The sequence below is a fragment of the Callorhinus ursinus genome, unplaced genomic scaffold (assembly GCF_003265705.2).
Source record: "Callorhinus ursinus isolate GAN/ISIS: 27379988/994484 unplaced genomic scaffold, GSC_fseal_2.0 scaffold17, whole genome shotgun sequence".
NCBI lineage: Eukaryota > Metazoa > Chordata > Mammalia > Carnivora > Otariidae > Callorhinus > Callorhinus ursinus.
The window spans coordinates 6,655,500-6,679,103 of NW_027397079.1; the positions used below are offsets into that span (position 1 = coordinate 6,655,500).

Genomic DNA, 23,604 nt, shown 5'->3' on the forward strand with positions numbered 1-23,604 from the left:
AGAAGGTGTTTCTATAGATGTGGTCATTCTGAGGCGGTGACACTAGATCACTAGATTCGCATTCGTGTGAATTTGCACACGTCCCTGTGAGCAGAGAACCCCGTCCTGTTCTCTCCTTGAACTCGTCTCCCTTTGGCCCAGCACGTCCAGCCACTCACTGCCGATCCCTTGGGAACGGGAGTGTGGTGAGGACCAAAAGCAGAAGGGTGGCCTTCTGGATACAGACCTCAGCCACTGGCAGAAATAAGATAAGAACAGGCTTGGAATGAAAACACAAAATGCGTGTTCTCACAGTCAAATGAACTTTCTTCTGTGTTTGACCAAGAAATAATGTGACCTATGTTAGTGATGGTTTAAAAAGCCAAAAGAATTCAGTGATTGTTTTTACAGATGGATTTACTTAGGATGAAACATGTTCATTTAATCCCATTTGGATATGTTTTATCTTACACATATCTATCTGTAACACTACTTGCCCTTATTTCTGTGCATTAAAGGTAGTTTTTTAAAAAAAATCATTGTTTTCATTATTCATAGTAATTGAGATTGTTTGTTACTCTTTCTATTTTTACTTTGATCCTCAACCTATGGTCCCTCCAAAGCATTGCTATCTGATGAGAGTACTGTCATTTCTTACTTGTGTTGCTATATTGAATATGCTACATATCTACCCTCCTTCCTCTTCCCCCTAAGAATGTATTATATTAATACTGTGTTAATTTAAACCAGTAGAATTATAATACACAAACAAACTACAGATGTATTTTTAAGAACTGCTGTGGTCTTTTTCCTGTGTCACGATTTAACCCCGCAGCGCTCTGGTATAAGATGTTTGTGACATTAGTGCTTAAAGTCATGAAGTGGAAAAGTTTGAAATTCCCCCCAAAAAGTACTATTTGCATTGGTGGCAACTGGGGACTACCTTACCTCATTATATATTTGTGCTGATCCCCATTTATTTGTAAGAAATGTCATTTATACCTTCAGCTTCCATGAATGAATATGCTGTCTTCCTTTTCTCCAATTCACAGTGTTTCTGTGTCTTTATCAGTCAGTTCTTCCTTCCCTCATGTCTCAGAGGAAAAAACGCTCTTTATCTTTTATGAGGATATACATCTGTGCTTGATTCTGTACCCAATCTATTCTTCTGGGACTTTGAGCAGAGAGGTCAGACATGAGAATCAGTATTTACTGTTGCCATGTGTAAAGACCAACTCCCTTGATGCCTCCGTGTTTCTGCTCGGTGTACTGCCAGTATTCTCCCACTAATCATACATAGAAGCAGAGCCAGATGCAAATTTAGCATATGGTAACTATATGTGGGATTAACCACTACACACGAGAAAGGCAGGAAGTGAAACATGTTATTTAGTGAACTTCCAGTGCTCCGGCAGAACCTGGGCCACTTGGTCACATGAGTGAATGAATGAAGTACAACTGCAATAAGGTAGGAAAATGAAATAAAAGACATTTCGGTTAGAGAGGAAGAAATGGTATTGTTTCTATTCATAGACACCATGATTGTCCATGTAGACAATCACAAGAAATCTACAAAAAAGCTCTTAGAACAAATTGCCAAGATACAAGGATGTAATAATACAGGGTTGACATTGAAATACTCAAGTGTAAATCTGACATAAAAATATGTGCAGGATCTGTATGCTGAAAACTATAAAATACTGGTTAAAAAAATTAAAGAACTAATAAATGGAGAGACATACTGTGTTCGTGGATTAGAAGACTCAGTATAGTTAAAATGTCACTCCTCCCTAAAACAATCTATAGATTCAATACATTCCCGATTAAAATCTCAGGAGAGTTTTTTGAAGATACAGATAAGCTGATTCTAAACTATATACATATTCATGTATATGTAGATATGTATATAAATATGCAGATATATGTATATTCTAAGCTATATACATATACATACACATACATATAGACATATATACATACATACGTGCATACATATATGTATACACACACATATATGTAGAAAGAGAGGGAGAGAGAGAGGAACTAGCATGGTTAAAACAATTTTGAAAGAGAAGAACAAAGTTGGAGGACTAACATGATCTGATTTTTAAGGCCTCCTTTTTAATCCTTTAAAGCCTCTGTAATCAAGGCAATTCAGTGTCTGGGAAAACAGATAATGAAACAGAATGGAGAGTTCAGAAATAGACCCACAAATATGGCCCAATGGTTTTTGACCAAGAACCAAAGGCAATTAAGTGAAGGAAAGTAAGTCTTTTCAGTAAAAGGTGCTGGGCACCTGCAGACCAAAACTGGACCTGTGCCTCACACCATATACAAAGATTACCTCAGAATGGATCAGACTAAAATGTGGAATATAAAATGCTTAAAACATAGGATATGACCCAGGTTTAGGTGGAGAGTTCTTTTTTTTAAATTTTATTTATTTGAGAGAGAGAGAGAGAGAACATGATCAGGGGGAGGGGGAGTGGGACAGGGAGAAGCAGACTCCCTGTGGAGCACAGAGCCTAGTGCAGAGGTCGATCTCAGGACCCTGAGATCATGACCTGAGCTGAAGTCAGATGCTTAACCGACTGAGCCACCCAGGTGTTCCTAGAGTTCTTAGGTACAACATGTAAAGCATGATGTATAAGAGGAAAAATGATAAATGACACTTCATCAAGTGTAAAATCTTATACTCTGTGAAGAACATTCTAAGGAAGCCAGTAGAAAACATTTGCACATCTCATCTGACAAAAGACTTAAATACAAAATATATAAAGAACTCTCAAAACTCAAAAATCAGAAACAACCCAAACAAAAAATAGCCAAAAGCATTTTTTTGAACACTCTACCAAAGATATGCAGATGAAAAGATGCTCAACATCGTTAGAGAAATTCACAACCACAATGAGATACCACCACATATTTAACAGAATGGCTAAATTACAAAGTCCATCGACAATCCTCTAGAAAAGATGCAGAGCACCATACACCACTGGTGAGGGTGGAAGGTGGTACAGCCATTCCAAAAAATAGTTGAGAAATTTCATGTGATGTTAAATGTATACTCACCATGTCACTCAGCAACCCTGCTGCCAGGTGATTGCCCTAGAGAAATGAAAGCTCACGCTCACACAAAAAACCTGTATATGAATATCATGAATATTTGTAGCAACTTTGCTTATAATCACCAAAACCTGACAACAACACAAATGTCCCTCATAGGGTAAAGGGATAAATAAACTTCCATACTGTGGAATACCGCTCAGTAATAAAAGACAACTGTGATAGGGGCCCCTGGGTGGCTCAGTCAGTTAAGTGTCCCACTCTGGTTACTGCTCAGGTCCTAATCTGAGGGTCATGAGATTAAGCCCCGCGTCGGGCTCTGCGCTCAGCGTGGAGCCTGCTTGGGCTTCTTTCTGTCTTTTTCTTCCTGCCCGTGTGCCCCTCACCCCACTTGGCGCTCTTTCCCTCTCTCTCCCTCTCTGTCTCAAATAAATAAATAAAATCTTATTAAAAAAAAAACAAAAACGTAATTCTTGCCACAACTTGGATGAATCTCTTGCATTGTGGAGTCCCTGCTGGTGAACCAGCTGACCGGAGGATAGGATGGTCCCCTTCTCCCTTTACAGGGTTGTCCAGGCTCCACTCCCCCCAGCTGCACCCCCTTCTCCCATGGAACCCCTGGCCTCCAGGTGTCAGGCTGCTGGAGTTCCCAGACAGCTCCTATGAAGTCAGCACTCCAGGTCCCAAAGGGTGGGATGCAAGACCAGTATGTTTGAGGAATAATAAGAAGGCTCGGTTGGGGCTCACCAAGAGAAAAAGTAGGCGATGAGACATGAGAGCCAGTGTTTCGATAATCTTCCTGTGTCATGATGAGCTATCAGGAAGTTTCTGTCCAGAGAGAGAGATGCTCTGAGCTGTGTTGCTCAGAGGATGGTGGTTGCTATATGGAGAGCTCCCTGTGGGGAAGAAGGAGTAGCATCAGGGAACCTGCTGGCATACTGTTCCCTTCGTTTGCCAGTGAGAGAAAACCGCAGCTGGGACTGGATGGCGAGACACTCTGATTTGGACAGTACCGTGAGGCCGGAGTTGGGTGGCTTTGCCGTGGATAGGCCGCGGGGTGTGAGGCGAAGGAGTTAGCGAATGGTGCCGGTGCTGTTGACTTGAACAACCGTAAAAAAGTTGTTACCAAGACGGTTTAACAAAGATCCTTTATGATTTAAGAGGAATACATTAGGGTGGGCTGCCCTTTCATTTTGTGCACCAAGACCAACGTCATGAGCCTATAAGGGAAACCAGTGCCAAGACAAGATGTGGTCGAGACGGTGCATCCCCTGCCAGCACCAGGAGTGCCTGGACCATGAATCTGGCACAGGGGATCCTGCCAGTTTAATGCAATGGCCTCTCCTCTCTCTGGCCCCCACGAACTGGGTACCACGTGGTAGTAGCCCCAGGAGCCCACATGTCACCTGTGGATCCTTGCCAGATACTCAGCCAACTTGGCCAGAAGCAGTTCTCTTAACTAAGCCCAGGTGGCACCACCTTGAATAATGTCTTCTTCTGAGGAGTCCATGGTACTGTATTCGTTTCCTGTGCCTGCTCTAACAAATTGCCACAAATTTATTGGCTTAAAAGTAGCACAGATTTATTCTCTTACAGTTTTTGGAGGTCAGGAGTCCAAAATAGGTTTCACGGGGCTCAAGCCCAGGTGTTGTCAGGGCCGCATTCCTTCCAGAATCTCTAGGGCAGAGTCTGTTTCTTACCTTTTCAGCTTTAAAGGCCACCTGCATTCCTTGGCTTGTGGCCCCTGAGGCAATCACATCCTTGTGACTTCTGCTTCTCTTGTCACACCTTCTCCAATTTCTTGCCTCTGTAAGGACCCTTGTGTTCTCATGGGGCCAACCTGGATAATCCCGGATAGCTGCCCATTTCAAGGTCCCTGACTTCATTGCATCTGCAATGTCCCCTTCACCGTGGAAGGTAACATATTCTCAGATTCTGGGGCTCAGCTGTGGACAGCTTCTAGGGGGTTCATCATTCTGCAATCCCACAAGTACAAATGTATTAATTCCATAAGTGCCATATTATCCACTTCACTGTACTTCAGGTTGATAACTTTTAATCAGTATGAATTCTGTAAGGATGAGCTTCAGGAAAGCTTAGAAAGATGCAGAGGGTAGGTGGCTATGTGAAGAGGCAGAGCTTGGAGTGATGTATCTACAGGCCAAGGAACTCCAAGGATTTCCAGCAGCCAAGGGAATCTTGGACCAGAGTCTCCCTTAGAGTGTCCGGAAGGAACCAGCTCTGCCAATACGTTTATTTAGGACTTCTTGTCTTCAGAACTGGCTTTGTGGATTATAAACAAGAAGAAAGACCGTTGAGAAATAGAGAACATTAAGAAAAAAAAAAAAAGAAAGAAATACTTTGCCTTGGATCTCTAACTATTTTGAAGCTGTTCATGTTCCTTCATGCTTACTGGGTGATGGTGGTGGGGAGCTAAGCTAGCCTGGAGAGGGAAGACCAGTTATGTGGACCTCTAACACAAGAGCAAAGACAGGACTGAAACAGCTTTAAGAATGCTGAACCCTGAGAGCCTTCCTCAAGGTTTTTACACTAGCAAGATGGCTCATGAAAGCAATCAGTTAATATTTTTAAGTAATACATTGAATTTACCAGTATAGTGATTTTAAATAGTGGTAAAGCAGCTGCTTGAAAATTTAATAGTATTTTTCCCATACTAAACCACTGATTAAGCCAGTTTCTTCTATAAGATATGACTTCTGACAGGTTCATATATTTGATCTTGGCTTCTACTAGGAAGACCAAAATCAACAAATAGTTATTCAGAGAGAATGGGAATGAAAAGGATATTACTATTTAAATAACTACTCTGAAAATACACATCCATACACATATGTAAATACATACATGTATGCTCTGTTTGGAGGTCCCCATGTATTTCTATCATATTATCATCATCATTTACAATGTCCAGATTGGCAGTACATTTACATCAAGGTTATTTTGAAATAGAAGACTCACAAAAGTATAACACAAGATCCAGGCTTCTGATGTTTTAACGGTTAGTAGGATGATAACATGAAGCAACAGGAAAAATAAGTACAGGAGAGTTCAGTGCCAAGCTCCATGGCTGGTCCCAGATCCGGAGATTTCACAGGCTGGAAGTTAACCTCCATCCCCACATACAATGGGAATAGACTCCGTTCAGCTGCTTGGGTGCTGAGAACGGTACTCCTCCTCACTGAGCCGTGGTTCCCTGTCTGACACGGAGCTGAGGACCACGCGTCCTTCACAGGACTGTGTGAAAGCTAAGTGTTAAACATGCACCGTGCTCACATCAGTGACTGGCAGGAAGTAAGAACTTAATAAATGTTTGCTTTACAACAGAAATGACAATGTATCAATTTCCCCAAAGGGCTTTGAGAATCACTCACTGTCTACCGTCATCAGTTTTGTCCACAGAATGCATTAACCATACAATTTTAAAAAGATACCTTTTCTCTGGACGAGTGAGGACTTTGCCATGGGCAGTCCGTTCTGTCCTCGCTAGTCCTGAGGAGTGACCAAGAAGGCTCGTGAGCACGGCAGGCACGTAGGAGAAGAGAGTCAGTGGGGTCTGATGAGAGGGAAACATGGTGGGGTCTGGGTGGTCAACAGGAAGTACGCCCGCTTTCATTCTTTGAGGGACCTAGGAAGAGTACCCCTTGGGTATCTGGAGGTAATTCAGTATATTGGAAACCCCACGTCTGTAAAAGCCACCGTAGTACCGATTTTCATATATTTTAACCTTCTCCAAAGGTTGCTGCAAGTGATCACTCTCAGATTTGAAGAGTGATAGTTTTGGCGTTAGTATCTTTCTGTGAAAGCAGCTACAGGCATTGCTTTACCAGGGATGCCTAAATGTTTCATTACTCGTGAGAAGTACCAATTCCCGGGAAATTGAAAAGGACCGGGTCTACTGCAGTGTAAAGTGCCTGTTTGTGTATTTGTGATGTACTTGTGATATCTGCCAAATGTTTTCTCTCACTGGTGTTGTGTGTTTATTGATTTTAATAGATTATTGCTGACTTGCATTCTTAAGAAAAAAAAAGTTTAGAAATGAACTGGATCTCTTTCCCTGTTTATCTCACTTAAATAAGACAAAGATAATTGCTTTTTGCATGGCCTCCCTCCTTTAATTTTCTAAAAAATGCAATTGCATAAACATGATAAACTTTTTTTTTAAATCTCTACGTCCAATATGGGGCTTGAACTCATGCGTGATAAACTCTTTTGAGAGAGAATAGCTGTCATTGTCATTTATAAAGCCAAGCGACATAATGTCTAAAGCTCAATACACAATTTAACGTTCATCTGCAACTGTGTATGCCTTTAGATATGAATTCCGCAGGATGCAATTTCTTTTAGGGCCAAGATTTGAAGTGTCCATATGATACACTTCAAGGACCACATTGTCTTTGTGTAAAGGAATGACTGTCTCTCTCTCTCTCTCTCTCTCTCTCTCTCTCTCTTTCTCTCTCTGTGGTCCCCCTCCTTTTTCCTTGTCCCCAATGCAATTTGGGGGATTCTTAAAATATTCCTTTTGGCTAGCTGTATAAGCTTGCCTCCAAGAAAAACATTACTGAGAATGTTTTTATTTCAGGGTTTGTGTGGTATTCTCTGGAAATTGCTTGTAAAGGAGGCTTCTAGCAGTTCTTCAAAATTAGATGGTTGTATGTGGCCCAGTTAGTCATATCAAAAAAATTATGGTGATTTTATAACAAAATTCAGTTTGAATTTTTATTTTAAAAAAATTTATTTTGAAAACTATGTTGGCAATTTGTACGTGTTTACAGTGGTTCCTACTTTCATTCTTAACCCTGCTCTTTTCAGCAGAGAGAATAACTTGTGTTTTTCCTGCTTTGTGACTAAATTGTCTGGCAGATACAGAGAAATAGAAAACTGTGTCGGGAGTTGCTCTGTTTCCTATTCGTGGGAGACAGGAAGTAACACAACAGAAAAATAAAGAAATTGATTTGACCAAAGGATCCCTGTAGACCAAAGCTTTTTTGTTATATTGTGTTTAAGCATAGTGCTGTTTGGATTCTTTAGAGACCCTATCTTCTAACTTTCACCTATTTGGTGTTTCCTCCATTCTCCCCTGACTTATCTACAATTCTGCTTTACCTTTATACTGCTTTGTGTTCAGTGAAAGCTAGTGGAATGCCCTGTGACCGAGGCTTCTTCCTTCAGGCTCCTGTTACATAAAGCTCCTTCTCTGCTTCAGAGACACCACATAGCAGTGAGGAGTGATTCAGCCTATATTCAGGTCAACATACATTGATTCTGAACAGCTTAGGAATAAGGATTGATAGAGTCTGAGAGCTAAATCAGTTGTAAATGCAAATACGGAGTTTGGTCAGTTCCACAGCCAAATTTCAAGACACTTTAACTGTTAAAAGAATAAAAAAAATTTATGATCAAGTGTCTCATAAATCAAAGAATGATGTCATAATGAGTTAATTTTCTTGAAATGATGGCATGCAATTGGCTTTCTCACACTGGATTCGGTTAAGTAGTGAGTCTGATTTAACTGGTGTGAACATAGAATCAAATGTCAGAGTTAGAACAAAGCCTGTAGTTCATGCAGCCTGGATCTCTCGTTGGCTAGTGAAGAAGGCTAAGCTGCTCTCCAAGAATTACGACCAGTGGCAGAACCGGACCCAGAGTCTAGGATTGTCACTGGTGTTCTAGTCCATCACGCTGTCTACCCAAGACTAAAGAGAATCATCTTGAAAACCATTCTCTCCCTCTCTGTCTTTTTTTTTTTTTTTTTTTGACCTTCTGAGCACATTCTAAGAATAGTGTTTAAGCAAAGTATGCTTGGTGGGCCACATTTATAACTAGGGTTTTTGAGCTGTTTGCTTAAGTTCTGTCTAACAAATGTTTGTTGGCTGCAACCGTGTGCCCTAGCACTTATAATACCAAGCTGACTAAGGTCTCCTGTTTGTTTCTTTGAATCCACATCGGCTTGATTCCAAAGTCCTTCTTACTGTGCCACAGATAATTATACCTTGATAAAGTACTTCCACTTTAAAAAATGTTTTCGTACCCACTGTCTCATCCTTACAGAATATTTTTGCAATAGTGTTTAGTGCACAGATTTTGCACTTGTGTTTAGTGATGGAGATACTAGAAAAAATAACCTGTCTGACTTGAATGCGGATCTTTGAAACAGTCTTGATAAAGGCATTGTGCTAAGGCAGTGATCGTAAATAGTCATCTCAAAGTACACCTGATTTATACTGTCATTATTAAAATAACGGATTCCATTTGTGGAGAAACATGTGGTCTACAGTGCATTGCTCCTTTCACTGAGGTGGTTACTGAACAATGCCCATGCTCTTCCTCCGCAGAACCTTGGGCAAGCTTCAGTAGAACCTCCCTTGGTACCCCAGGACATAGGTGGTCCCACGCAGATCCTCCATCCTGTCTGCCATCCCTTTGGTTCATCCTGGCCATTCCTTGGGTATGGTTTTTCCACATTGGAGGCACTGTGCTTTCCTAGTTCGATGGGAACTCGTGGTGGAGGACAGATAGGAGAAAGATTGCCCTGGAAAATCGAGGGCTTTGGAGTTGCCCTTCATGAGAACATTTGAGAAGATAGATTTGGGAACAGGACTTGATCGTCATCTAGGATGACTAGTTGGGGAGTTTAAAGGAGAGCTGTTTTTGAGTATGAGAAGTCTGTGAAGTCACTCTAGACACAACCATGGATTGTAACATGAATGAGATTCCATTGTCATTTTGGGAATTCATATCTTTACATCAATAATTTGTTCTTTAATTTTGTAAAGAGACTAGATAGAATCCAATTAATACGCCTGGCAAAAAAAAAAGCAAGTGTGTGGGTCTTGAAGCTGAGACTTTGCATGGGAAAGAAAGCCCTGAGGCACTTTGAGTGAGGAGGAGTGGAAGGATAGGTGTTTGGAGAGGCTGACAGCGACCAGGGCACGCGGAGATCATGATCAGGAGTATGGGAAGCCACTGGAGTATTTGGACTAGAGAGAGACAGACTTTGATTTCTCTGGCTTCTGTGTAAAGAAGGATTGCAGGAAGGTCAGAGTAAGCAGAGTGACCAGAAGAAGGCAGTTAAGATTATCGAGGTCAGAAATTATAATGGCCATGACTAACACAGTGGCAGTTAGGTGGGGAGAGAAGAGATCACACTGGTGTAGTTTTTAAGAAGATCTAACAGGATTTGGTAATACATGGCATGTTATCAATAGAGAAGTCAAGATGGCTCCTCCCTAAATTTTTTACTTGAGCACCTGAGGGTACATGGTGGTGGCATTTACTGAGGCAGGGAATACTGGGGGAGAAAAATGTTTGCAGGTTTGGGGTAAAATAAAAAATTCTGATCTACACATACTGGGTGTGAGATTCCTATCAGACATTCAGGCAGAACTATCCCATATCCCATTAAACATGTGTGTGTGTGCATGTGTGTGTGTGCACGCGCGTGCGCATGTGTTCAGAGCAAAGGTTAGGACTATAAATATTCCTTGGGGAACCATTTATGCATAGATGGAACTTAAAGCCATGGTACCTAGGAGATGAGTGTACAAGGAGGAGAGAAGCAAAGTTTAACACTGAGCCCTGCCGTGCCAACGTCTAAAAGTCAAGAAAGAGGTGGAGGATCAAACAAGGGAGACCAAGAAAGATGAGGCGGTGATGAGGTGGAGCAGCAGGTGAATGGGATACTCCATTAGAGGAGGGACTGTCTCAGAAAGGAGAGTGTGTTTGGTCACGTGGAACACCACTGAAGGACGAATACGATGAAGGCAGAGAAACAGCCTTGGATTTGACTAGATGGTTGCTGCCGGTAGTCTTGGAAACAGCAAGTGAAGAAGTAGAAAGCGCACAACTATTTCTAGACCTCTTGCTGTGACTGAATCAGAGACATCAGTCTTGGTAGCTGGATGGGGCAATATAAAATATGATTCGAGCTTTGTAAGATGGCCAGTTGAAAAATGATATTCCTAGTGCTTGACAGTTTGATTTTATCCCAGTGAGTTGGGCGTGTGTTTGTGGAGCACCTGGACCTATTGGCTTAGCAGGAAAGAAGAAACTAGATCGAGGTTATGTATGTGTATTATGTGTATTAAGGCAAAGGTGCCATATTTGGCCAACAATTTAAATGGATGAGGCTACAAATCAGCAAATCAAGAGATTTGGCTTTGGTACTTATTGCCCCCCCCCAACCCCATCCCTTTCAAAATTCTGGCATTCAGGGACCACACTGTTTTTATTTTGTTTAACTTAGCGCATCTGATGCCAGTTCTTAATTTTTTTTAAACCTCGAATGATCTCCTTCTCGCCTTATGACTGAGGACTCTAGGACCTCCCCTTGGTCATTGTGGAGTTGTGTCACAAATTCAAAGCTCGTTTTTAGAAAAAATTCCAGCTGTGCCTACAGGTGCATCTTTGATACGTCACTTCCTCAACTTTCCATTGAGTTCCTCAGTTGTCACTTGTGCTCAGTCTGACACCCAGTGAAACCGTTCTCATTTGCAGTAACAACACAAAATGTTTCGCTTAACTTTAGGTTCTCCTCAGAAAAATGCAACCATGATTCGTTCTCTGGGACTTTTTAAACATCCGTCATTTACACATCGTTTTAGGTATCTATCAGTAATGCTGGGGACATTGTTAGCTGTCCATTCTTTCAGGTTTCTAAGCTCTATACCCAAGTTAAAATAAGTTGCTAAAGAATAGCACACTTGAACTCGTCTGCCTAAGTACCTCTGTGAATTAGGCTTTAGTGATAATACTAGGTTTTGAGGAGCACTGATGTAAGAAATAACAGGATTTTAGACAACTGTCATACCTTCTTCAAAACTACAGTTGACAACATTGTACATTTTGCTACCTGATACTTTTTATGTATGATCCATACAGTACATTTCTCCTTAAATTCATTGCCCTGGAATGTTCTCTACAGGAAATTTTTTAGGCTTTTCTTTACCAGAGAATGAGAAATATGTAACTAAAAGTGGTTTTATCAACTGAAATAGCAGCTCGCCTTAGGTGCATGATGGATCTATTTCTTAGTTCTTTTGAGTTGGTTTTTCTCGCCACCACTGGAGAGTACATAGAGAAACACCTTCGGTACATAGAAGGAACACCTCTCCACCGAATTTTGTTTTATATAATTCTTTTAAGATTTTATTTTTAGGTAATGTCTACACCTAACGTGGGGCTCAAACTCACAACCTTGAGATCGAGAGTCATGTGCTCTACCGACTGAGCCAGCCAGGGGCCCCCCTTATATAATTCTTTTTTATTTTGGTTTTGTTAGATAATAACAAGAAAGAACAGTCTACAAATACTTAATGTTATCCACAGTTATTTAGTTGAGGTATAACTGACATATAACATGTTATTAGTTTCAGACATACAACATAACAATTCAAGATTTGTGTGTATGTTATGAAACTACCACCACAATAAGTCTACCTAACATCCGTCACCATAGGCAGTTATAAAAATTTTTTTTCTTGTGATGAGAACTTTTAAGACCTGCTCTTTTCGTGATTAATTTTAGCATGAATAATTTATTTTGTAGCTGGAAGTTTGTGCTGTTTGACCTTCAAGTATCTCTGACCTGCACGTACACTTTATTGTAGTAGAACATTTGTTTCAGTTGTTAAATTGTAAACAGTAATTTTAGGATTAAAACTTACTTAGAGATAGCCGTGCCCCCCTTGGCACAAGGGACGAGGACAAAATCAAGAAAGTTTCAAACAGAAAAGCAGAAACTCTTTAACAGACCCTGGTTATTGAGCACTTACAAGCTCTTTGAGGGCGGAGTCCGTGCCTGTCATTTCTCACCTGGCCCAGGGCCCAGGATGGAACTGGAATACAGCGCTTACTTGTGGAAGGAATAAGCGTGCAGAGACATGGCTAAACATACGTACTTCTTTAAGAAACCTCAGAATTTGTTTTTGCCCCCGATGAGCTAAAAATGTCGTATAAAAACATTGTGCATCATTATATATTATGAAGATATCCGTGTAGCTCATGACTTTCTTAAAACTCACTGAAAATAAGATGACCTGATGCTCGTTTAAGAAAAAATCTTTTTAACTCAAATTTACAGAAAGAATAAGAAACAGTGATTGCCCTGAGTAGCCATAATAGTAATGTTTGGCTTATTGTCTATGATGGCCATAATAATTCCTACTGTATTTTCATACAGTGAAGTGATGTTTCTGATGTTTGTTTTAGTTACGTTGGAATGTGTTATATTTATTTCTTTGTTTTCATTTTGATAAGAAAAGTACGAGCTTGTGTTATTTATAAAGATGTTTGGACTTCACATGTCAGTATGCTGGTGAAATGCTGGGTCACCCTGGTCTTTGCTTAGCAATATGTAAAAAGTAGCTAATAGTGGGCCGTTAAGCTCTAAAATCCAAGAATAATCCATTTTCATTTTTTCTGGCTGAAAAGATTAGGTAAACTACAAGCAGCATAAATCTCACATAAATGCCCGTATGCCGTATAGCTAAACGTTTTAATAAGAACATTTGAGCATATATCAATGTATAACAGCCTTTTCCTCTTACCATCTGGTATTTAGTCTCTGTCAGTTAATATCTCTTAAAAAGGAAAAAGAGTTCTTAACTACTTATTTTTAGTACTTTATTGCTTATTTTATCTGTCTTGGTTAAATAGGTTGTATTAAGATTTTGGTTTCCTGCCACTTTTTTTTGAGACAGGCAGAACAGTGCTTTTTAAACACTTAATCACATATGAATCCCCTGGAGATCTTATTAAATGCAGATTGTGGTTCACAAGTAGGTCTTGGTCCTAAGCTTTCTTTACTGGCTACCAGTTCCCAGTTCCCAGGTGAGGTACAGGTTGCTGGCCCTACGACCATGCACTGAGTTGGAAGGTTCTAGAGACCAGCCAGCCATATGTGGAGGGTGGGGTAGGGCTCCTTCCAGAGGATGGTAGTCACACAGAAGACGTAAGGAGGGGGCCATCCTGGCATCCTGGCCATCCTAGGCTCTCTCAGCTTGTTAGGACAAGACTCCTTTGTGTCCTCTGTGGACACGGAGACTTGAATGATTTCAGTAAGTCGCTATGGTCACAGTGCTTGAAAATGAGTGAGTTTTGAATTTGAATTCAGCCTTTCCTCAATACATAGCATGTATTCTTTCTGGCATCTACTTCTAGAGATGGCCTAGAGAATGTTTTTATCTTCTGCCACCTTAAACGTGGGTATATTTATTCTGTGGCTGCGCACCACTTTATGTGTTTTTGAAAGGTTAACGGATAAGACCGTGAGTTTCAGTGTTAACCTTGCCACTCACTGGCCGTGTGACCAGTAAGGCAGTTAACTCTCTAAGCCTCAGTTTCCTTATCTGTAAAACGATTGAAAGATCATCTAAATAAAGCGCTCAGTAAGCACTCAATAAGTATCACTTACTGTTGACACTCGTGCCTAGCCGTCATTCCTATCATAACTTGGATGGACCTTGAAAACATTATGCTAAGAGAAAGAAAGCAGACACAAAAGGTTTCATATTGTCTGATTCCTCTCCTACAGTTTATGTGGAATAGGCAAGTCCACAGAGACAGCCGGCTGATTAGCAGTTGCCAGGGGTGGAGTGGAGCAGGGCGAATGAAGGGTAGTTACTTGGCGGGTATGGGGTACATTCCCGGCATGATTAAGATGTTTTGAAACAAGAAAGAAGTGGTGGTGGCACACACGGTGAATATACCAAATGCCACTGAACTGGACACTTTAACATGGTTACTTGTGTATTACGAGAATTTCACCTCAATTTTTAAAAATCATCTATGGAAAATTGCCTCATTGAGAGAGGCATTACATCTACAGAATGGGTTTGTATTTTAAAATAACTTCATGGAATCATATAAAGCATTTCCTGATGTTCTGAGATGTGTTGGAAACACAGAGGAATGGCTTATTTTGTAACAAATACTATTGCCTTGAAACTTTGCCAGTCCAAGTCAATCTTTTCAGAAGACCAGACCTCCTCAGTTTTCTGGCTCCAAAGTGTTCAGGACATAAGCCCCCTATACTCTCTTCTTTAGTTATTAAAAACCATACCATCGATAGCCCCAACCTTTTTTTTTTTTTGGAGCTTAATATAAATCTTTTATTTAGCTAGAATAAGTTCTCTAACTGTTCTCTCCCCCCACCCCAATTTTACCTATGAGTGATAGCATACAGTATTTGACTTTCTCTTTCTGGCTTATTTTATTTAGCATAATGCTTTCCAGATTAACCATGTCATTGCAAATGATAGCCCCAACTTTTTAATCCTGAAATGTAACCCATAAATAGCCTCATTGCCGCTACTATATCATTAGCTACATGGTCCTTTTGTCATTTATAATGACGTGTAGTGTTTTCATGTGACAGAAAGGGTAATTAACTTGCCTCTTGTCACAGGGCCACAGCAAGATGGAGATTGGTTTAACCCAGTTGCCTGGATTCTGTGGTGTTAACCAGTATCCTATAGTGTGTAGTTGTGGAAAAAACACAAATATTATTCTCCCGGTAGGAAAAGTCTAAACAATGTACATAGTAGCAAATTCTCTTAAGGTGGTGGTGTTTGAGCAAATTAACTACTCTTATAACCGAGACAAAGAATTTATAAAATCTGATGAGAAAAATATTTGTACTGTTTTCTTTTTAGCTTAAAATAGCAAAAAAATTAATTACTATTATTGTTCATCTTCTATAAGAAAGAAGAGATTTGCAGATGCTGAGTGTATGTTTTTATACCTCCATAAACTCTTACAACTAAGTTTTCTACCACGGTTGGTGGGGGCAAGGATGGGTAGGACAATCTCTTCTGTGATTAAAGTAGAGAATGAAGTATACTTTTGAACTATTTGATATTAACTAGATTCCCACAGGTTAAACCTGAGGCATAAGTTTCTGACTGTCAGATTTGATTTTAATCAGCAGATACATTGAACAACATGAAGACTTTTGTACACAAAGAATATTGTTGTTTCCCACAAAGAAGGAAATTAAGGTGAATGTTAAGAGAAGTTAATTTGATTGGTTCTGGTTTAGAAAGTAATATTTACTGATCTTGAGCTATAGTACTTCTGATCACTCTGAATTTTCTAATTATTCTTTGGAGAAAAGGAAGTTGAAGCAATTAGTAAAAGCAGCAGGACCACTAGCCAGCACTAGTACTGGATAACAATATAAACTTTTCAAATTTAAAATAAAACAAAACAAAGAAACACTGTGCTTTCCATAGGTACATTTCATTTATACCCAGAAACACTTTGGGTTTATGCTATCCTGTTTCGTTTTGGTTTTGTTTTTGTTTGTAATAAATCAAATTTGCCTCGCAAAGGAGTTTAAGCAATTGCAGGCCATCACTATTTCTCTTCTGTATTGTATTGGGAATCTTAGTGCAATAAGGGAACTAAAAAGAGTATGCACACAGATTGGGAAAGGAGTAAATAAAACTGTTTATTCACAGAAGACATGATTACACAGAAAACATCAACAAATCTCCAAAAACCCCCCACAACTAGTGAGTTCAGCAGGGTTACAGGGTACAGGGTCAATATACAAAATTCAGTTGTATTTCTATGTGCTAGCAATAAACAACTGGAATTCTGATTTTTTTAAATGCCGTTTATATTAGCATCCACAGAAATTAAAATATTTAAATCTTGACAAAATATTTACGGAAAGAAATCAAAGACTTAAATAAAAAGAGAGAGATACTATGTTCATGAATTGGGAAAATGGGTACTTTTTAAGCTGTCAGGCCTCCACACACATTTTTTTTCTTGAAGTATAGTTGACGTACAATGTTATATTAGTTTCAGGTGTACAACAAAGTGATTCAACATATGTATGCATTAGGAAGTGATCACCATGGTAAATCTAGCTACTCTCTGCCACTATACAAAGTTGTTACATATTAACTCTATTCCCTATGCTATATTGCCTCCAGTGTCTTATTTATTTTATAACTGGATATTTTTTTTTAAGATTTTATTTCTTTATTTATTTGAGAGAGAGAATGAGAGAGAGAGAGAGCGAGAATGAGAGAGAGAGAGAGCGAGCATGAGAGGCGGGAGGGTCAGGGGGAGAAGCAGACTCCCCGCTGAGCGGGGAGCCCGATGTGGGACTCGATCCCGGGACTCCAGGATCCTGACCTGAGCCGAAGGCAGTCGCTTAACCAACTGAGCCACCCAGGCGCCCCTTATAACTGGATATTTGTACCCTTTACTCCCCTTCTCTTATTTTGCCCATCCACTTACTCTCTTCCCCTCTGGCAACTACGGGATTGATCTCTGTATCTAGCAGTCTGTTTCTGTTTTGTTTGTTTGTTTTGTTTTTTAGATTCCACATGTAAGTGAAATCAGATGGTATTTGTCTTTCTTTTTGGTTCTCCCCATTTTGATCTATAGATTCAACTTAGTTCCATTTACAGGCTCAGCAAGATTTTCTTGTAGATATCAACAAGCTGGTTCAAGTTGCAAAGCACTTTTGAAACAGAAGAGCAAAGTTAATTTGGATAATCGCACAATAGAGAAATCTAGGTGATAGTTAAATGAGAACTCCCTGTACTGTAAGTCTAAAATTATCCAAAGTAAAGTGTTTTTAAAAATCAAGTATAATTTATGAGGCTTTATAATAAAAAATGGTACCTCCTGCCCTGTTGTTTCCCAGCCTGGATTTTTCACTCCTAAAATAGCCTTCTGATATTTTACCTACATATTTCTAAATAAAATGGTTTTCTTGCCATTTTTTAAAATTAACTTTGAGACATTGTCTGTAGAGTTCCTTCTGTGGAAGATCAAACTATGACTGTATGGCTGCCTTTCAGTCCCACCTACTCTTCTGTTCCCCAGTCTACTCAATGTGGTTACAATTTTTGTTTAACATTTTATATATGCATATAAATACACATTCACATGTGCATATGCACGGGCATGCGCGCGCGCACGCGCGCACGCGCACACACACACACACACACACACACACACACAGACAAATGAGTATGTGGACGCTATTTGAACTGAGCCATGTAATGTACTATGATTGTCTCTGGTAATTTGTGTTTGTTGGTTTTCCTGAGCTAATCATTGACAATTATTTTGATTGCTTAGTTTTCTATGCAACTATCACCAACTGACTGCAAAAATTTCTAAAAGCATTGTAATTCTTCTCACAAATCTGTCTCTACATCAGATTATCTTCCAATCCCATTTATTTTTTCTTAGAGACACCACCCATGAGCCCATTTGTTCTCTTTCCCTTGAGACTGGTTCTCTCTAGGTCTGCAGAGCTGCTGTTAGCCAGGGACTTCCCATCACTGTGATCCCAGGAATTCCATTCTTGTTTGGTTTGGTCTATGTTTTCAAGCTAGAGGCTTTTATCAAATGGGTATAAAGTCATGTTCAGTAATGAGGCATTGAAAAGCTGACTGAAACTCTGCCTGTCTGAGTGGTGTATAGATAATTTGATGTGAATGGAGGTATTTGAGATCCAAGCTTTTTAGTAGTTGTATGTCTTTTTTCCCCTGGGCTGATCTGTGTCCCCAGGAAAGAATGGCTGGTGTCCCAGGGGAAGGGTTGGAGAGGTTTTCCCTAGCACTTTCCACCATTGCTCTCAGAGCAGCCGGTTTGACTTTACTTTTGTCTTATTCCAGGGGTGGGTGGGCTACAGGGTAGTAAATATCTCTTTTTTTTACCCTGTTCTATACCCCATCTTCAGACATATCCAGTACCACCAATTTCTTTGCCTTCAGAGTCTGTGAAGGGAATTGGATGCTTCCCAAAGATCTCTTTTTCTAGACACTTAAGTTTGAACTTTCTTTGCCCTTCTAAGTCATTTATCATTTACGCATCTGCTTTGCAACTTCCAAAATACCCTGTTTTATCTGCTGTAGACTCTTCTCGTTCTTTTAAATTCTATCCTTTTAGTTGAGTATTGGGGAGAAGGTGAACATAAAGATGTGTTCATCTTGCTATGTGTTAACCATTAAGGCAGCTTCACTGTCTTCCTTGTAAATGATGCTGTTATGGACTTGCTTTCAATACCAGTGCCATTTTCTGGCTTGGGTTCACTGTAGCTCCACTGACTCACATTGTTCAAATGAAATGATAGATGTGTGTGAAACAAGAGAAGACCATTTGTGTTTTGCCTAGTATGGAATTAACTGTGTGGTCACGCCTACATTGTGGTAATTTGTCTCGTCAGTAGCTGTTAATCTAATAATAAGTCAAGTGGTTCCTATTTAAATTCATCAACAGGGTTCAAGTTTTATGAACAACAGTTTTAAAATATCAAAAATATTATATCCATTCACAGTGGATGCTGAAATAACTCAGCCCTCATTTTAAGGTCTATAAACATGGGATTTGATCCTCTGTATTTATGCAACCCAATTGCATCTTAGTTATTTTTATTCTATCACATATATGATGGGAAATATGTTGGGTTAAACTTTTAGTTCACTCACAGCCTTAACTGTGATCTTGCAGAGTAGATTTTCCCAATATTGAACACTCTACTAAGCTAAAGATAACTTTGGCTAATGAAAGAACTAAAGTGAAAAGCTTGCACTATGTTTCTGATTTGATGATTTCATTACAATCAAATCAGTGTTTTCTGCTATCTCTGTTCAATATTAATTTCTGGGATGCCTACCTAAATTCAATTTATTAATTCACTTGCCAAAATTCTACTATAGATGCCTTATGGCTTTATTTTCATAACATTTAGAAAGGGTCAAACTCAGAGAACATAAATTTTCTCCAGGAGGTTCAGTTGACATTTTAATGTGGACTACATTTGAACTCAAATGCCACACGCATTTTTAAGACTGGTTCCTTGGATTCTCTCACTGGTACATTATGTTTCTCACTATCCTAATTCTTTCACATTGCCTCATGTCTTAAATGAACCTGATTTTGAAGCTTTTTACATTTTACTTCCTGGGCTAATCACAGATTTGTAGGGAACCACACAGATGTTGTTAGTGTGTCTCTATAAATGATATCATACATTGATAAAAGTAAGGCAAACACTATGTTACTTAAATGTTTTAACCACCTCTAAATAGCCAGGTAGAAACATGATTTCACTGTACCATTTTTTTCATACCCTCTTTCATTGATCTTATGAAGATATCTATCTATCTATCTATCTATCTATCTATCTATCTATCTATCTATCTATATTGGTTAGCCAGTAAAATCAGGGGAAAGCAAAAAAGAGACTTAACTGACAAAATGCTCATGTACACCCAGAGCTAAGTGAAGATGGAATTAGGGTCTTTGAGAACACAACTCATCACTTCCTCTCTCTATAGTGAAGACACATTGCCCTGCATCATACTCCATTCCCATTCTGTCATCTGGGGCTCAGCACCCTCAGAGCTTTCTCATGTCTTTTCTGGATTGTTCTTCTGCCATGTACCCTGCAGATACAGTGATATAAACAGGGTATATTATTATACCTTACCATAGGAATCTAACCAACCCGATTTTCTTACCACTTCTTCCAAAGCACCCTTTAGCCACCGCCCCCCCCAAAAGAACCCGCTTTAATCCTGCCTTGGCATGTGGCATTCTCTCCGTGCTGGAATGTCCCCTCCCCTCCTCACTCTTGTCTCTCTTTGCCTGATGAACTCTTACTCATCCTTTAAGACTCTGTTTCAAATGTCACCTCATCTGTGGACCCTTCCTTGATTCTCTTAGACAGAGTTAGTTTGCTTCTTCTATAGGTTCCCACAGTACTGTTTTGAGAAATCACCATTTGTGGTTTGCCTTCATGGCTCCTGCCAGAGGGTGAACTCCTCTGGGATTGGGTTTGTGTTTTCAGGACCTAGCGTGGGTTCTTATTCACCGTCGGCTCTCAATACGTTGTTCACAGACAAGCGGTTAGTGAGATGAAGAAAACAGTGTTGAGTGAATAAATGCCTGCATTTTAAAGTAAGATCCAGACCGGTGCTGAGAATTGTCATTAAGATTCTGTATCTTGTTATTGTCTTTATTACACCAGCATGTGCACTTTTTCTTAGAAATATTTAAGACCAAGCTCCCATAGATGGGTCTTAATCTTAGAAACTGCCGAACAGGAAAACTGCCTTCTTATCCCCAGTAATTCAGCAAAACAAACTTAAACTTTATGTCGCAACTCTAGAAAAGAGCGTGGATTCACTGAATGTAAGAAATGAAATTGCAGATGAAAAATAAATACGGGATATGTAATTCAGTTGATTATTTTTGTTATAAAATTCTATTGGTGCATGGAAATAGGAACAGATTTTCAGGGAGTTTGCTTATCAAGTAGAGATGACTATAGAATCTTGAAAATTGTTGAATTAAAAGCAAAAACATCATTTTGATCATTTAAAATATGTGAGTTCAAATACAATAATAAATAATAATACTGAAGGCTTGTTTATGAAACATTTTATCCTTCCAAAGCCTGGGAAGGATTTTCAAATTGTTTTAGGAGAACTTCTGAAAATATTAGTCCATGTTAGAAACAAAATCACATACCAGAAGGGCTGCTTTTTTAATTTAAGCTTATGATCTATCTTCTCCTAATAAATGTTTTTTTTTTAAATTAATAAAATCCTGGAATATTTACTGAGGATTGTCTATAATGACTCTTTAAATTGGAAACTTGGAATTCTCAAAAAGGTATTTCAGATGTTTGTTATTGGGGTGGTGTTTAGTATTTGCCCTCACTAGAATAATAACCCAGATTTCTAGTCATTGGAAACGTTTTTTTTCTTAAAGAAAAGCATTTATTATTCATAAGATTGATGCAGCATGAAGATTCTGATGGTACTTTGGTGTGTAAGACACATCTGGTTCAGATCTGTGGAGTACATAGTCACTGTTGGGTTTTTTGTTTTGTTTTGGCTATATCTTCAAAGTGGTTTATTATCCACCGAGAGCCTAATGAATCTATAATAAATGTTCTGCTTATTGTGTCACTTGTAGGTACTGTGGTCTTTGGAACTGGGTCACTGGATTTCTGAGGAACCGTTTGAACTTTCTAACTACTTCCCTGCAGCTCCTGTAAGTCAGATGTTATTTTATTATGGTAAATACAATTCAGAATTCTCAGGAAATTATTATTTGCATAGATATGGACTCAGGTTTTGATTAAGTCAAGACCAATTATGCTCGCAGTTAAAAACACATTTTCATAGAACTTTTCATAATACTTTTTTATCCGTTTGTGAGAACAAATGTGGGAATGTGAGAATATTCTGCAAAAAATCGTATGGAATGAAATCTTAAAGAATTTTAATTATGAAAGTCCTCAGGATTGAGAAAAAGAAGAAATGAAAAAGGACTAGATTCTTGAGATGGTATGATGTCTTATTTACTGCTTTAAGAAATAAAGCTGTTACTGCTCTTAGAGATAGAACTGATAGGTATAAAAGTCATGGCCTCCTGGCAACATGATGCGGTCTTTATGTTCTGATGCTCTTCCCAAATGCAGCTTCAACTTTACTGCATTTTAAATTTTAAATATTTTGAATGCTTAATGGAAGTTCTAATTTTTTAAAAGATTAAGTAACAAATAGGTAATTTCAGGTTTAATTGGAAGCAGGATCATGTAGATGTTGGCTTTCATTTTCAAAAAAGTTACCTGGTTTGTGACACAGTTTATGCTTTTGGAAGATTAATACCTCAGAGAGAAGTGGCAATTTTTATCTATGACCAGGGCTGGTGTTATTTGCTGTTATTTGAAGTATGCGTAGGACGTTACCCTCTCATCACTCATTTATCTAGGTTGTTGGGTTGCTTTTATTTTCATTTTTAAGATTATCGTTTTGATTTTCCCTCCACTTTATAAATATTTTCTTAAGGAGAAAAAACATTCCTCTTGGCAAGACTCTGTTTGATGTACCACCTAAGGAATTGAAGTGTAAAGACACAAATCCCCCCTACTCTCTGTCATAAGAGAGTATGCATAACTCTGTGTAACACAGTGCGGCGTGTCTTTGAAATGCATTTCACCTGCCGGCGTGGGCACACGGTATCAAGTATGCTGTTGCCAATTTTTCCCATCTTATCACTGGTCCACCTCAGTGTCTGCCGTGTGGTCATCGAGACATCACAGAAACTTAGGGTTTCTTTTGCAGTGGAGATATCTTCTTATTACCAGTTAATGTTTTAACTTGGTACAAAGCTGTGCTCTGTTGAATTTATAAAGCCTACTTAAATGTAACAAGAGAGACTGTTCAAAAATGGGGAGGTTCTTTCCTCAATATATTTGTCGGGGAAGCACGGTGAAGTGGTAGAGAAAGTGGCGTGCCGGACTCTTCCAGAGTCCATAAACTGACTTGAAACACGCAACAAATATTAGTATTCTCAAACGAAGTTGGGGTGGAGGCATATAGAGGGAAAATAAATTACATAAGAAAAAAACGGAATAAAGAAAAAACATAGTTGAAGAACCCCATAAGGTGAAGACAGACGTGAAGTAACTGCTGGTTTCAAATTTGGCCCTTAGCTTCCTAGCAGCAGCTGACTCAAGGTAAATACGTGAGAAATTGCTTCCAAATTATAAAG

At 39.2% G+C, this 23,604-nt stretch overlaps 1 protein-coding gene across 3 annotated transcripts in view; it reads left to right on the plus strand.

Annotated features, from left to right (window-relative positions):
* MCPH1 (microcephalin 1) overlaps positions 1-23,604 on the plus strand; it is a 249,402-nt gene that overhangs the window by 99,376 nt on the left and 126,422 nt on the right. For all 3 annotated transcript variants that reach the window (XM_025886038.2, XM_073902261.1, XM_025886040.2), the window contains one exon: positions 22,021-22,098. In XM_025886038.2, the coding sequence (XP_025741823.2) occupies positions 22,021-22,098 (78 nt within the window). The remainder of the gene's footprint in view (positions 1-22,020; positions 22,099-23,604) is intronic.